Raw genomic sequence first — 13,803 nt, 5'->3', positions numbered from 1 at the left:
GAAGTTGTATTTTTTAAATCACCAAATGCATTTCAAAGGCAAAACAAATTAGTGCAATGTAGGCTATATGACATTTTTTAAAGGTCTTTGGAGAAGACAAACAACCTCCCACTTTCATGGACCCAAAGATTTTGTGCAAACATTGTGTATGAAAGATCAATAAACATCATACCTCTAAATTTTTAAGGATATACTTAGTACTGGGTAGTCAACAGGCTTTAGAAGAGTTGCTGTCATTTTGATTTTCAGATGAGTCACTGGGTCTCTTGCTTCCCTGGAGGCACTTTATTATGATTCAGTGCAAAGTACTGAAAAAGGGCTCCAGCTTCCGGCCTTCAGGGAGTTAGTGGTGTCTGGGAGGATGTTGCAGTGGCTCCCGAGTTGGCATGAGGCTTAATTGACACCTTTGATACAGCCTGAGACAGAACCTGCACCTCCCACTGCTGCTTGGAAGACGTCAGCCTTATGCAGAAAAGGCATCTGCTGATGAATCCTGCATCTCATTCCATCTGCTCTGGGAGCAGCAGCCTTAGCCATCCTTAACTAAGCCAACTGCCTCACATTTCTGCGGGTGCTTGGCTTGGTGCTGAGAAGGGACTTTGCCTGTTACTATTGTCAGGTCAAACAGTAAGACTGTGTCCATGTTAGAACTCATAGAAGGTAAGTTAAATGCATCATTGCTCTCCCTTTTAGAAAATGTTTGTTATGCAGTCTTAAGAATGTGTGTGTCTCATTGCTACTTCTACTTCCCTGCCTGTGGATGTGATACATGTAAAAATGTTGTCCTTATATATCTTTGTAAAGTAATATCTTTAAGTGTTTTGTAATGTTACTTAGAGAAAAGTAATTGTTAACTTGAGTTCTGTGGCTTTGGTTCCATTTAGTGATAATGTTGCATGAAAGTCTTAATAATCAGGTAAAATTCCAGTGATTTAAATCTATTAGAAATCAGCTTTTATTTTTCAACAGTGGTAAGGACAATCAGTGAGGAGTTCTCAAGTGTCTGTGCCAATTACTTTGTCTTGTTTAAAAGCAGGTCCTTCAAGTGTTTAGGTGAGGGAGATGTGCAGGGCAGAAATGGATGCAGGAACTTCTAGAAGTGATTTGTTAGCTATAAAAATATAGTGATTTAGTTTAACAAGTACTGTGAATATCACCTGAGAGCTGTGCTAATATTTACTCCTACTGGAAGCTAACGAATTAAGGATGAATCCCATTGAAAATGCCCCAGGGCTTTAATCACATTCCCCAAATCTCTATCTGCACAGTCAAAGACATCATTAATAAATTCATCAGGAAAGGTGTGAAAAAACATTTAAAAAATTTTATATAACCTACTGCTGAAGCTTTTTCTCAGGACCACAGATAAAAAGGTATCTGGAATTTTAGCAAATGTTCCTCTATAATTATTTCTCAGAGAAGTTTATTTTGTCATGAAACTTTTTTAACATGCCATTTTCCCATCTGTGATTCTTTGTACTTCTAGTTAATGGGACCCCGGGTAGTCAGCTCTCCACTCCACGGTCTGGCAAGTCACCAAGTCCATCACCCACCAGCCCAGGAAGCCTGCGGAAGCAGAGGGTAAGGAAATAAGCAAGCTCCTTGCTTCAGATCTGTATGCATTTTGGTGCAGAACAGCACAGGTGCCAGCAAATAGCTCTCTCATAATAGCACTCTTGTCTCTAAGTAATAACCAGGCGGAGGTAGAACAGGAGGTGAGCAATGGCGGGTTAGTTGTTATGGCTATAGTTTCTCTTAGGTAGAACTCAGGGCTTTTACTTTCTCTATGAATCTGTTTAAACCTTATCTCTGAGAAGAATAAACAGTTGCTGCTTCACTTTTTAATTCCTTACTTTTTTGTCCTGAATTACAAAGACCTTACCTGCACTGACTTGTAAGCTTCCTGAGTTTAACAAGCTTTATTAGACATCATCATTGATCATCAGCCTTCCATTGGAAGGAGAAGGAAAAGTGCCATTGTTGCAGGGGTGGCCCATTGTCGGGAGTTGCTTTACAGCATAGAATGGTGTTCCAGAGTGGATTAGGGTCCATGGAAAAGGACATGGGTCCATATGAGACATGCTTTTGTGAATGAAACACACATGGAGCACCTTGTTTTTCATCACTACCTGACTTTAATTTTTAGCTTCCTGTGTAATGATGGAGAAGATGACCAAGTTTGGAGATCAAAATTAAAAAGTTACTGAAAACAGTGTTAGCTTCTCCATGCTAAGGAAGGGGAATGGAAGAACTACTGTTTTTATCCCTTTACAACCTGTAATGTTTGTCTTTTCCAGAAAAACTAAGGCAAGACTAAAAGGAGTGAGAAGGGGAGGAGGGGGAAGATACAGTGGAGGAAATGGAAGGCCTTTCATTGTTTGATTTCACAAGCAAGGTGGGGAGGAATACAGGCGCTTAGGAGGTTTTATGATGGTGCTCACTGAATATTTTAATAAGCAAAGGCTTCTTGGAGTCTTTGGACATCCAATACTAGACTCTTGAATTTGGCTTCTTTTATTAAGTGTTTTAAAATGAGACTTCCAAGCTCCATAAGTTTAAACTGTAACCAACATGGAAGCTCCTCTGTTCAAGCTGCCTCCCAGGTTGTGTTCACACAACACTGTCTAAAGTGGGGGCTGTGGAATCAGTCCCTAGTCCCTTTGGAGCCTGTCTCACCATTTTCAGGTTGTATTGTCATTCTCCACTGATGCCCTTGGCATCGGGTTTGGCTTATTTGGATTATTTGATGAGGCCCGGGGTTTGGCACCAGCTCCTTCACTAAGTAGCTGTGTTATCTTAGATTAGTCTGTTATCCTTTCTGGGCTTTGGAAAAATGAAAGAAAATAAAGAGGCTCTTTCCAGATAGAAACCCAATAATTTTATTTCAGTTCTGTTCAAATGTTTTCAGTATGGTTTTCTTCTTGACCACAGTCTAATTTGGCATTTTAAAGTACAGTAGTTATTAGTAAACTACTAAAAAGAATTGGCCGAATTAATTTAATCTGCTAAATGTCTATGTTTGAGTGGAGGGAGTAGTAGGGTGATTCTGTGTGTGTGTGTGTGTGTGTGTGTGTGTGTGTGTGTGTGTAAATATTACCTAGCTAGGTCCCCATTTGTAGGAACAACCACTGGATATAGCACAGAAAGGGCCCTCTTTCATAGAACATTCTCCCTTTTGAAGTATATACTTTGAAGAGTATACCTGGTATAGAAATTCCTCTTTATCCTTTGAATTTATTAAACTCAGATTTAGGATTTTGTTCATGCTTAGTGGTTGAGATTAAATTAGAATGGTTGAGAAGCCCTGCCATATCTGATTTTCTCTCCAGGTTGCTTATTGGGGACATAAAGCTCCTTGCTTAACCCTTTGTTTGAAGAATGAGGCTGGAATTTACTTCTGCTCTCTATATTTTCTATTTCACTATTATTTTGTCCAACTGAGGCAGAAAATTTCCATGCAGTTGCTAGCAGCTGTGTGGCCAACAGTTTATATAATTAACATTGTCATGTGGGAACTGATTGTAAGGGTTGGTTGTCTTATACATTCTTCATTTTGTCATTTAAATTAACAATGCAAGCATCATACCTGAGAGGGGAAAACAATCCCACTTGTTTTAGAGAGATACAGGGTTTATCATCATCTGAAAACATTTATTACGCACATGTTATGTGCGGAGAACCGGATGAATCAGAGATGGCTCAGTTTCCAGGCTTTTGAATTCAGGCCATAAATGAACATTCTCCATTCATGTACCGTGTCAGTGGATGGGCACATTTCCAGCTGCTCTAGCAAGAGAAGCTTTCATCTGGGTGTGGAGTCAACTACATCAAATAACCTCTCCAGATTAAAATGGGCCTCTAATATCACTAAAAACTGATCCTGTTTCAAATTTGGTTAATGTTCTTCTCAAATGTTTGGCTGTACTCATATGCAGGAAATACTGAAATAAGTGAAAGATGGCAAGTGCTAAAAGAAGATATTTCAATGAATAAATTAACTTTTTTATTGCAAACTGGAAAGCAGTAGCTACTTCTATTTTCCCTCTCTGTTACCTAGCAACGTGGCCAGGAAAACTTGGCTGTCCCCCCAAACACACACATAGACACACACTCACACTTCCTACCTGAACATAAATTTTTGGTTTTTAAAGAAATAGTGAGATGTTTGACTAATTTATTCACAAACAAGAAAATCTATATTTTCATTCATATTAATTATGATAATCCAATCAGTTTTTTAACTTCCCTTAAAATCATATTTTTATGTTATCTCTCTTGGTTTTAGAATAGTTATATACAACAAGAGTCTGCATGCCAGATATTTTTCTTTATAAAAAGAGGTTGGTAAGGTACCAAGCAACCTCTCTGTTTTTACAAAATAGTTATTTAAATTGCTGTCTAGAAGCATTTGACTGGTCACAGATGAACATCTTGGAGGATCTTTTCCATCCACGAACTTTCTTGGGTCCCATTTTTTAATCAGAAAGAAATGTGTTATGTGGGTTGAATGAAGCTCCCCACTATCCTCCCACATTGCTGACTTTTTGTAGGTTATCTGATCATTCAGATGATGTGCCGAGTGGGTGGTACAAAATAGGAAAGAAGCCAAGATTCTAGACACTGCAGATCTGAGCTGGTTGCCTGGCTACTAATAGAGAGAGATCTCTTGGCAATAAGGGTGAAGGGGAGAAAAAGAGAGGTGCTAGGTGAGTGGTTGCGGAACTGGGGAAGAATATTAGAAAGGGGTGTGAGTCAAGTTTGAATTCTTTCTTTCTTTCAAACATAAAATTTGAAAAGGCACTGTTTATTGGGTTTATGTGATGTGCAAATACAGCACTTAGGTTGCTGCTCTGGGACTTGAACTTGCTGAATGGCAGCTGGGGCTTCTAATAAATTATTTTGTGAAGTAAGCATATTCCTCTTCTACCCCAAATGGGAAGGAGGTGTTCAAGGAAGAATTGTCTAGATACATACAAGCAGGGATGGCACTGACAGACCTCAGGGGCTGTAAAACTTAACTGGACACAAAGGGAGGTAAAAGTTCCTGAGGAGATCAAATCAATAAGGCAAAATAAGGACTATTTTGTCTATATAGATGGTTTCTCAATTATTTTTCCTCTTATATGAATTTGGTCACTAATAGGTCTAATGACATTAGACACTACTTGTGCTCATTCAGTGTTGCTCCACTCCTGGGAGCCATAGAGCACCTATGAGGGCCAAGTAAACAATTTATACTGCCCTTCCTCTTACAGGACCTGTACTGCCCCCTCTCTTCAGATGATTTGGATTCAATGGGAGACTCGGTGTAAAAGAGACAATGGTGCAATGTATATGGTTTGTGATTAGGTGAAGGTTAAACATTTTCTAAGCAAAAGTCTAACAGTAAAATACACACAAAAAATTTGCATACTTTGAAATTGCGAAGCCCAAATTATATAAAAGTAAATATACAGGCATTTTATATTTATGATGTTAATCCTGGAGTTTTTCTTTCTATGTCTCCTACATTATTTGATTGGGGGATCTTGAACACAAACTCAGTTGCTGAGGTTTTATGCAAGGCTTGGCTCCAGATGAATTTCAAAAATGGACCCAATATTGAGTATAAGAATATGCTAATGATGCGGCAATACAGAGTTATAATTTCTGTATCTGGGGTTTTCATTTTAATCACAGTAGACATGTAGATACAATTTTTCTGTATTTTTGGTCAAGCAGATTAAAATGACACTAAAACACATTTTTTTTCTTAAAATTAAATTCTTTTTAAAATTTGGATTGATAATATTTAAAGGTACTTTTAGAGCAAAATAATAAAAATATACAGGTAGATTTTTTTTTCCTTTCTAGTCAGTAGAGAAAGCTACTTGTCATTTTGTGGATTAATATAATTGAGGAAAAATACCCATATCAAGGATACATCTCATGAATTTTAACATTAAACATTAGACAATTTCCTTATTTTTCTTGAGCAAATTTAAACTTTTTAAATTATTTTTTACTTCAAACAGTTTAAAAATAGCTGAAGCTAAACACTAACATGAAGAACTATAAATTATATAATTCCTCTCACAACTATATATGTAATTTTTCAAATGTGTAAAGTTTGTAGCTAGGGAACTTTTTTTTTACATACAGAACTAAAAAAATAATTGTATCTAGACTTCTTCGAAAAAATCAATTGGAAAAGCTAAATTCTTTTAGATGGTACTGTATAAAGAAGGCCCCAAATATCTAAATCTCCATTCCAATAAATCCTAGATCTTGGTAGTGTTTTGGAAATTTTCATATGCAAAACTCCTTTTGTGTTAAACCAAATAAGTCTATGATTATAACCCATTGTTAACATTAACCTATTCTGCTCTTTTGGTCTTCTCTTTAAAAATTATGGTCAGCTTTTCTTAAACATAAAAGAATTATTTTACAATCTGAATGTCAAATTAATTTAATGTGTATGGTCTATTGTATTTAAGCCATATCCTACTGATCATCTAGTTTTGCTAAACACTAACAATTTAAGACTTGTGAAGCATGGTTTTCATACTATACAGGCTTGACATATCTCAGTAGGTGATAAATTAAAAATGTATGATGCCATTTGGAGGCTTTTACTTGCTTTTTCTTTTCAAATTTTACTTGAAAATGGATTTTAAAACAAAATGTTTGATTCAAGATGGAGAGAAATTCAGTTGTCATATACTATTTAAAATGTTAGCAATTTAACTCCTTGATAAATTACTCAACTATTAAATTTTACCATCTGGCTTATAGTTACATATGTTACCATTTCATTTTCCAAGTGAATAAAATACTTCAACCAAAAGAAGATTTTAAAAAAGTCTAGGCAATCTAACAGCATTTGAAAACTTAGCCTTATAATAATTAGTGCCTCATTATCCTGTCTGTTGGAGAGAAAGACACTTCTCTGGCAGGGTATTCGAGAACCGCAAACTGAACCATTCCATCTTGAAAGAGCAGTTCATAATAATACCTGTTCCAGACTTCATGTTTTAAAACTGTTTCCAATAGAAACGAACAAAGACTCCTGCTGAGATCAAAAGGCTGCTTTGTTTTATCTGAAATAGTAAACATCTGGGAAGTTGCCTATGCTGGTGTCTGTTCTAGTTATGTCTTTGTAAAATGCATTACTTAATACCGTTGAGTCTTAATACATAAAAGATTGGTATGTATTTGACTGAACTGTCCAAAATGCAAAGAAAGCAGTGGAACAGTTAACTAAATCTGGTGGGATTAGATGGTCCAGAACAAAAATAAATTCCAATAATTTTTACTTCCCTACACTGTCAATCTTATGGAGAACTACTGCTTAGAGAGGTTCAATAAATGATATTTATTCTGGATAAGTGGCAGATTTTACCAACTGATATGAAGTCTATGATTTTCTTTAGACACAGAAAAAAAAAACACCCTGAACTTGTACTAATTGACGATATCATGGCCAACTTTCCATTCAAGCAGTTCCAACGGAAATGCTATTCCATGGCATTTAATCTTTTCAACATATGACTTTTATTAAAGGACTGTTCAGGGGCAATGTTTATCATTTACTTTTTGAAACTGAAGTCCCTCAGAGATTGAAACAGCACACCATTTATAGACTTTGAGATATCTTTCTATGCAGAGTGTACATTAGACTACAGCAGAAATAGATAAAAATGTTCTTAGCAATAAACCAGAAGTTTTCAGTTCATTAGTGGAACCAAACTGATGATTTATAGGCAGTTAAGATTTATTTGCATATGGAATTATTTTTTAAAAATATAGACACTGAATTTTAAAATTGTTCTACTAAGCAGGAAAGAACTCCAGCAGAAACATGCATTTTTGTCCTTATTGGTAAACCTTAAATGTGCTGAAGGCACTGTGCTCTAGTTAAAAGTTTGATAGTTTTAATTTGTACTCACTATTTTTCTTAAACATCATTGAAAATGATATAATAAATATTTCCCTGCTTTCATCATTTTAGAAATGCAAAACCCAATCATTTATCAAGTGTGAAGTTCAGTGTGAATTCAAAGGACTGCTTTTGAAAGCCATGTGGTTAGTTTCTTCTTTGTCTTGCTTAATCAGTTAAGTGGAGGGAGGGGAGTGGTAATCCACAATGTCTGTACTGTCATAGGCTTTTAAAAAGTGTCAGGTCCACCCATCTGTACACATACCTGTATTTATATATTGGCTCTATTGGCTCATCTAAATATTAAAAAAATCAAATGAGATTTTCTAAAAATATTTTGAACCACCATTATGTACTATATGTGCTCCCTGTGTTACCCAGGAAGGGTATTTTTTTCATCCACTGTAGATCTATACATGATTGGGCTCTTTTAAAAAAACTTAAAACATGAAGTTTAAAAACCACATTTCTTAATATAAATGAGTGAAAATATAGAATAATATTATTGAAAAATAATTCCATATATTTTAGCCATTGGACTGTTAAATTTTTCATAGTGGCCATATATCTATACATGTATGTGTGTGTTAATGTAAATGCACAGAGCTCAGTGTTTATGTGGATGTGCTTATATAAGTATTTGTGTATGTATATAGGCCATAAGTAGTATAGTATTTGTGACACAGCCTTCTAAGTTACTGGCTCTTGTGGAATTATATATAAAACCTTCATGTCATACATTGTTACATATGGCATATTAGTTAGGGCATGTTTAAGTTCAAAAGTAGTTTGCTAAACTTGTATGGCAAAACAGTTCTAAATAGTCAGATGTACTGATTTTTTTAAAATTGAAATCCAGATACACACAAAAATAATTGAAATTTAGAAAAATCCAATTTGTGTTAAATGTTAAATATAAGCACACATTAATATTTATATGGTTATGTCTTGATATTCAATTATTAAAATGAATACTATCATAGATATTTCTCTAATGTGTACATATTGATGACATGTAATTATTGCCAATCAATATTCACTAAAAATGAAATATTGTTTTATAGATCTGTGAGTAGTTGACTATTATATTGAAACAGAAATAGAAGAGAGTCCAAACTGTATTTAATTTGAAGTAAGTTTAATAACAAACTCAGATTACCTATAAGGCAATTTTTTATGTTCTTTCAAAACACTAAACTGTTGACATATTTTCAGTAGTAACCTTACTATACTTACAAAAAAACACAACACCAACTTGCTATATGTGTGTATACTAGTATATCTATATAAATATATACACATGTAAAAATGTTAATTGAATGAATTTACTATTATATGCATACATTTGCCTACTTATACATATTTGTATTAGCCTTACTAGCATTTCTAATTGTGCATGTTTGTGACAACTGTATTTGACTGAGATATCCCATAGAAGAATAGTGTGAAAATTAGAGATGTATTTAATTCAGTATACCAATTGCTTGATGCATTTGTTACACTGTCAGCTAAAAAAATATTTGTAATTTTGTTTGTGTAATACCTGTGGAAAACATAGGAAATCTGAAGCCCTAATTATAATTTTTAAGGGTGCATGATAAAGAGTGTCCTTAAAATGTGGTTCACTTTAGTAAAGATGATGAATAAATTCCAAGATAGTATACATGATGCATGTAATATATGAGTGTTTGTATTATATATGACCACAAAGCATCTTTGAAGCCAGGGTAGTAGATATCTGAAATGTCATAGGCAAAGCACTATGGAAGTCAAAATTTTTGTGATCTGTTTTTTGAGTTCATATTCATCAACAACAAGGAACTGAATTTATTTCTTCTAAGGAAATTTTATTTCAAAATATACCATGAATGTTGTAAATTTGGGTAGAATTTTTATAAAATGGTTGACATACTTTCTGCTTACAGTTTGACTTGCTTGGATATTTATTATCTTAAAAAGAACATTTGCTGTTAAAATGTTTTAAAAACTGAGGCCATCAGCAGAGTTTGATAGAGCTACATAATGAAATGTTTCATTGAACTACCCAATTTTGAAAGTTTCATCACTTTGTGCTGTGGCTTCCTTGTAAAATGTTGTTCCTGTGTTTCACACTGGATCATGTTATTCCTCTCAAAGTTAAATTTGTGACATCACCTTAGAGTAACTATACAATAAACAGGAAAAAATACCTAATGTTGTTCAGTGAGTTTCTTTCAGAAAATTTGATAAGTAGACATTGAAATTGAAATAACGGTGTGGGGGAACGATTACATTCATAATCATATTTTTGATGTTCTTGTAATATAATTAGCATCAGCAAGTGATAATTGAGATATTGCAGAATGGCATCATATAACATCTGAAGTGTATAATACTGACAATAACAAAAAAAGAAGAAGACTATCTGATGAAGAATTTTATTTCAGTTGGTTAAATTTAAGTCATTAGTACACTTTCCTCTCTGAGTTGCCTTAAAGGTGAATTTGCCAGACATTGGCAACTGGTTGAAAAAGAGAAATTAACTACATTTTTGAAGTATATTAGCTGTCTGCTGGGCTTGAAAGTATTTATCCAAGGTCATCTAATTTGCAGGGGGGAAAATGTGCTTGTGTATGTATGTACATGTGCATATGCAAGTTATTTTAAAAGCACTGAATAAATAAATATATAAAATAAATAAATACATAAGAATATCAATGATAATAATAATAATAATAATAAAATATTGGATTACCCAACTTAAATTTAGAACAAAAGTCCATAATATGTGTCATTCATAATATGGTGTAAGAGAGAAAATAAAATTCTACTAATCTAGTTAGAAAAAAATATTTTACATTAAAATGATTATAGAAGTTCAGAATTCTGGTTTTAAATCTAATATTTTTACCAGGGTCATTTTAACCTTAAAATTACAGTTTACTTTAATTGGTTCTCTTTATTATCTCCTTGATAACCTAAATGTAATCAATGCCCAAAGCAATAATGATACCACTGGAAGGAATGTTCACAAGTTTACAATTCCCAATTGTGTAATACAGTTTAAAATAAAAGGTAGCAGATGCCTGGAAGAGTAGTGTGCTCCCTTCATCACAGGTTGGAAATCCCATTTAAGGAGGAAATTATGGAGGAAATCATTTTACTTACTGAGAGGAGATAAACTAGATTATTTCTTAGCCCCCTTCCAAACTATTATCAAATTAAGAGGAGACTTTGTTGTCCACCCCTACTACCACTACCATGACAGTCTCTTCAAGACAATTGGTTCAGATTTTGAATTTACAGATCTTGGCCTGATAATAGAAGTGAAGATTGACTTACTGAAACAACAAAGTTGTAACTAAATATATTTAGTTTTGAAATATTGGCTCCCAGGATTTCACTAAAACAGATTTAATGCCAATATTCCCATTTTAATTTTAATTTTCTCTAAGTAACCTAATTTCATAAATAACAGTTCTTCGGTCTTTTAAAACTTTGAGCAAATCTTTATGATAACATTTTACATTTTTCAGTATTTATTCTTAGTTTTATACATGATTGCCTATATCATAAACTTTATTTAGGTTAAACACACCATGAAGAATACAGACAAAGGAATTTGGAAAAAGGAGTTCCCTTTGTGCCTTGTTTCAAATAATGAATCCTATTAGTTATTGCAGATTGATGTCATCAACTTATTGTTCTATACCAACTTGAAAAGTTAATGTATGGTTTTTCTATATGCACATAGAATTCCATGGATTTTAAGCTTCTACATGAAGATTATAATTTTATTTTGTTATATGAGGTCATCTTTAGAGATTTTGTAGACCTTGAATCAAGAAAAAATCACCAAAACAATTGCTTGAATCTGTTAAACATTTTTTAGTTGTGTTTCTCTTATAAAGTTCATCCAGTTGATTTCAAAATTATTTTTTTACTAGTGGCCCGGTGCACGAAATTCACGCACTCAGGAGGGGTGGTGGGGGGGCGTTCCCCAGCCTGGTCTGTGCCCTCTCACAGTGTGGGAGCCCCGCGATCAATCTCCCCAAAGAGGTAGGCCCTGCCCACCCATCTGGGGCTCCTCGATGGATTGCCCTAAAGAGGTAGGCCGGAGCCGTCGGGACCGCCTACATGCTGCACACGCAACATCAAGTCCCTGCCCACCCATGCGTGCGTTGCCGTGCATGCAGCCTCCTGGTGATGGATTGTTGCTGCGTGAGGGCATCGTGGCTTGAGGTCATCACAGCGTGAGGATTTGATGACCACATAGGCTTTTATTAGTATAGATAATTTTTTAAATTAATATTTACAAAGTAATAAATGTATACCAATGATTTTCAACCAGTAAGCCACAAGAATTTTTAAAACAAGCAATACCTGGCTGCTTAGTCAGGGGTACTGCCCTCTTTTCCTTTAGATTGTCAAATAAAAAAATGACAGCAGCCAACACAATAGCCATCCAATATGAATGAATCAAAATTGCACTTTTTTTTCAGATTGGCAAAAAATATATATTTTTTGGTATGCCATAGAATTTTAGTAGTTAGTTTATGTGTGGTATGAGATGAAAAAGGTTGAAAATCACTGTTTTATACCAAGACAAAATTCAAAGTGGAAATAATACAATTATCCAGGGAAAGCTAAAGCTATCTGGTGACATTTTTCTACATTGATTGGATCAATTGGATCAATTAGGTATTTTTGAAATCTTTATTCAGCATGGACCCAAGATGAGTGACACCATTCAAACAAATGGCAGGAGAATTACACAATTTTTATTTAGAATGAATTGCTTTTTACTACATATTTATCAGCTACATCTTGGTAAAATGTGGTTAGAGTTATTATGTCAGTTTTCTCACTTCAAAAAGTGTGATATATTCTCCATCTGTTATATGATCTCAAGTTAAATAGCTACATTTAGGTTGTGTTCTTACTTAGGGTAGTGCTTTCATGAAGGTGTGCCATAAAAGCATCCAGGTGCCAGCAGCCTGTCCATCTGGTTCCCATTAGATATGCTTGGAGGTGATGACATTTTAAATGTCACAGTATCTCATAGAGCAGCTAATTGCATTGAATTCTAAAGTAACTGTATGTTTTGTACTATATATCCAAATGTGTTGGAATTAACAAGCTGATTGAAGCAAACAAAATCTTATCATCATGTGTACTATAAAATCCTTTGCTCAGAAAAATCAAACAAGTAAATTAATTTCATTTATAAGCATGCAAAAATAAAAGCTGACTTTTTAGTTTCTGTTGGTCATAAATAAAGGTTGATTGATTTCACTGGGTAAATTCTAAAGAACAAGAGTGTAAACATCTTTCCTTTGCTGGTTTTCAAAATCCTTCAATTAGATTTATGAACAATAATCAAAATGTTCCAATACTAAGTTAGTATATTTAAGAATTAATCACAAGAATACACAGAGCCATGCTCATTAAAAATTACTTCAAATGGGAGAGAGAGCAAAAATGCTAGGTGACAAAAATCAGAATCCAAAAACTAATAGGCTGTAAAGATTAGGAATGTAATATAGATGACATTTAACATGAATAAATGAGAAGTCTTAGACTTGATTCGAAACACCAAATACAGAACAGGGAGACCTGACACAACTGTGAGCTCATTGTAAGGCTAGCAAATTATGCGAAATAAACCAGTCAATGAAAGAAAAATACCACATGATCTCACTCATTTATGGATAATAAAGACCATTATAAACTTATGAACAAAAATAGATACAGAGGCAGAGCAGCCTCGAACAGACTGTCAAACTACAGCCGGAAGGCTGGGGAGGGTTGGGGGGGTGGTCTTAAGAGAGCAACTGAAGGACTTGTATGCATGCATATAAGCATAACCAATGGACATAAGACACTGGGGGGTAGGGGAGGCTAGG

The 13,803-nt window shown here is 34.4% G+C and overlaps 1 protein-coding gene across 6 annotated transcripts in view; it reads left to right on the top strand.

Moving 5' to 3' along the window:
- DCLK1 (doublecortin-like kinase 1) overlaps positions 1-13,803 on the top strand; it is a 520,253-nt gene that overhangs the window by 403,338 nt on the left and 103,112 nt on the right. For 3 of the 6 annotated variants that reach the window (XM_005883145.2, XM_005883147.2, XM_005883146.2), the window contains exon 6: positions 1,487-1,581. In XM_005883145.2, coding sequence (XP_005883207.1) covers positions 1,487-1,581 — 95 coding nt within the window. Of the gene's footprint in view, positions 1-282; positions 661-1,486; positions 1,582-5,255; positions 5,936-13,803 lie in introns of those variants that run through there. The other 3 variants (XM_014530738.1, XM_014530739.1, XM_014530740.1) reach the window with 2 other exon arrangements.

This window comes from Myotis brandtii, unplaced genomic scaffold, assembly GCF_000412655.1.
Source record: "Myotis brandtii unplaced genomic scaffold, ASM41265v1 scaffold77, whole genome shotgun sequence".
NCBI classification, from domain to species: Eukaryota; Metazoa; Chordata; class Mammalia; order Chiroptera; family Vespertilionidae; genus Myotis; species Myotis brandtii.
This window is presented reverse-complemented; position numbering and strand designations above follow the sequence as displayed.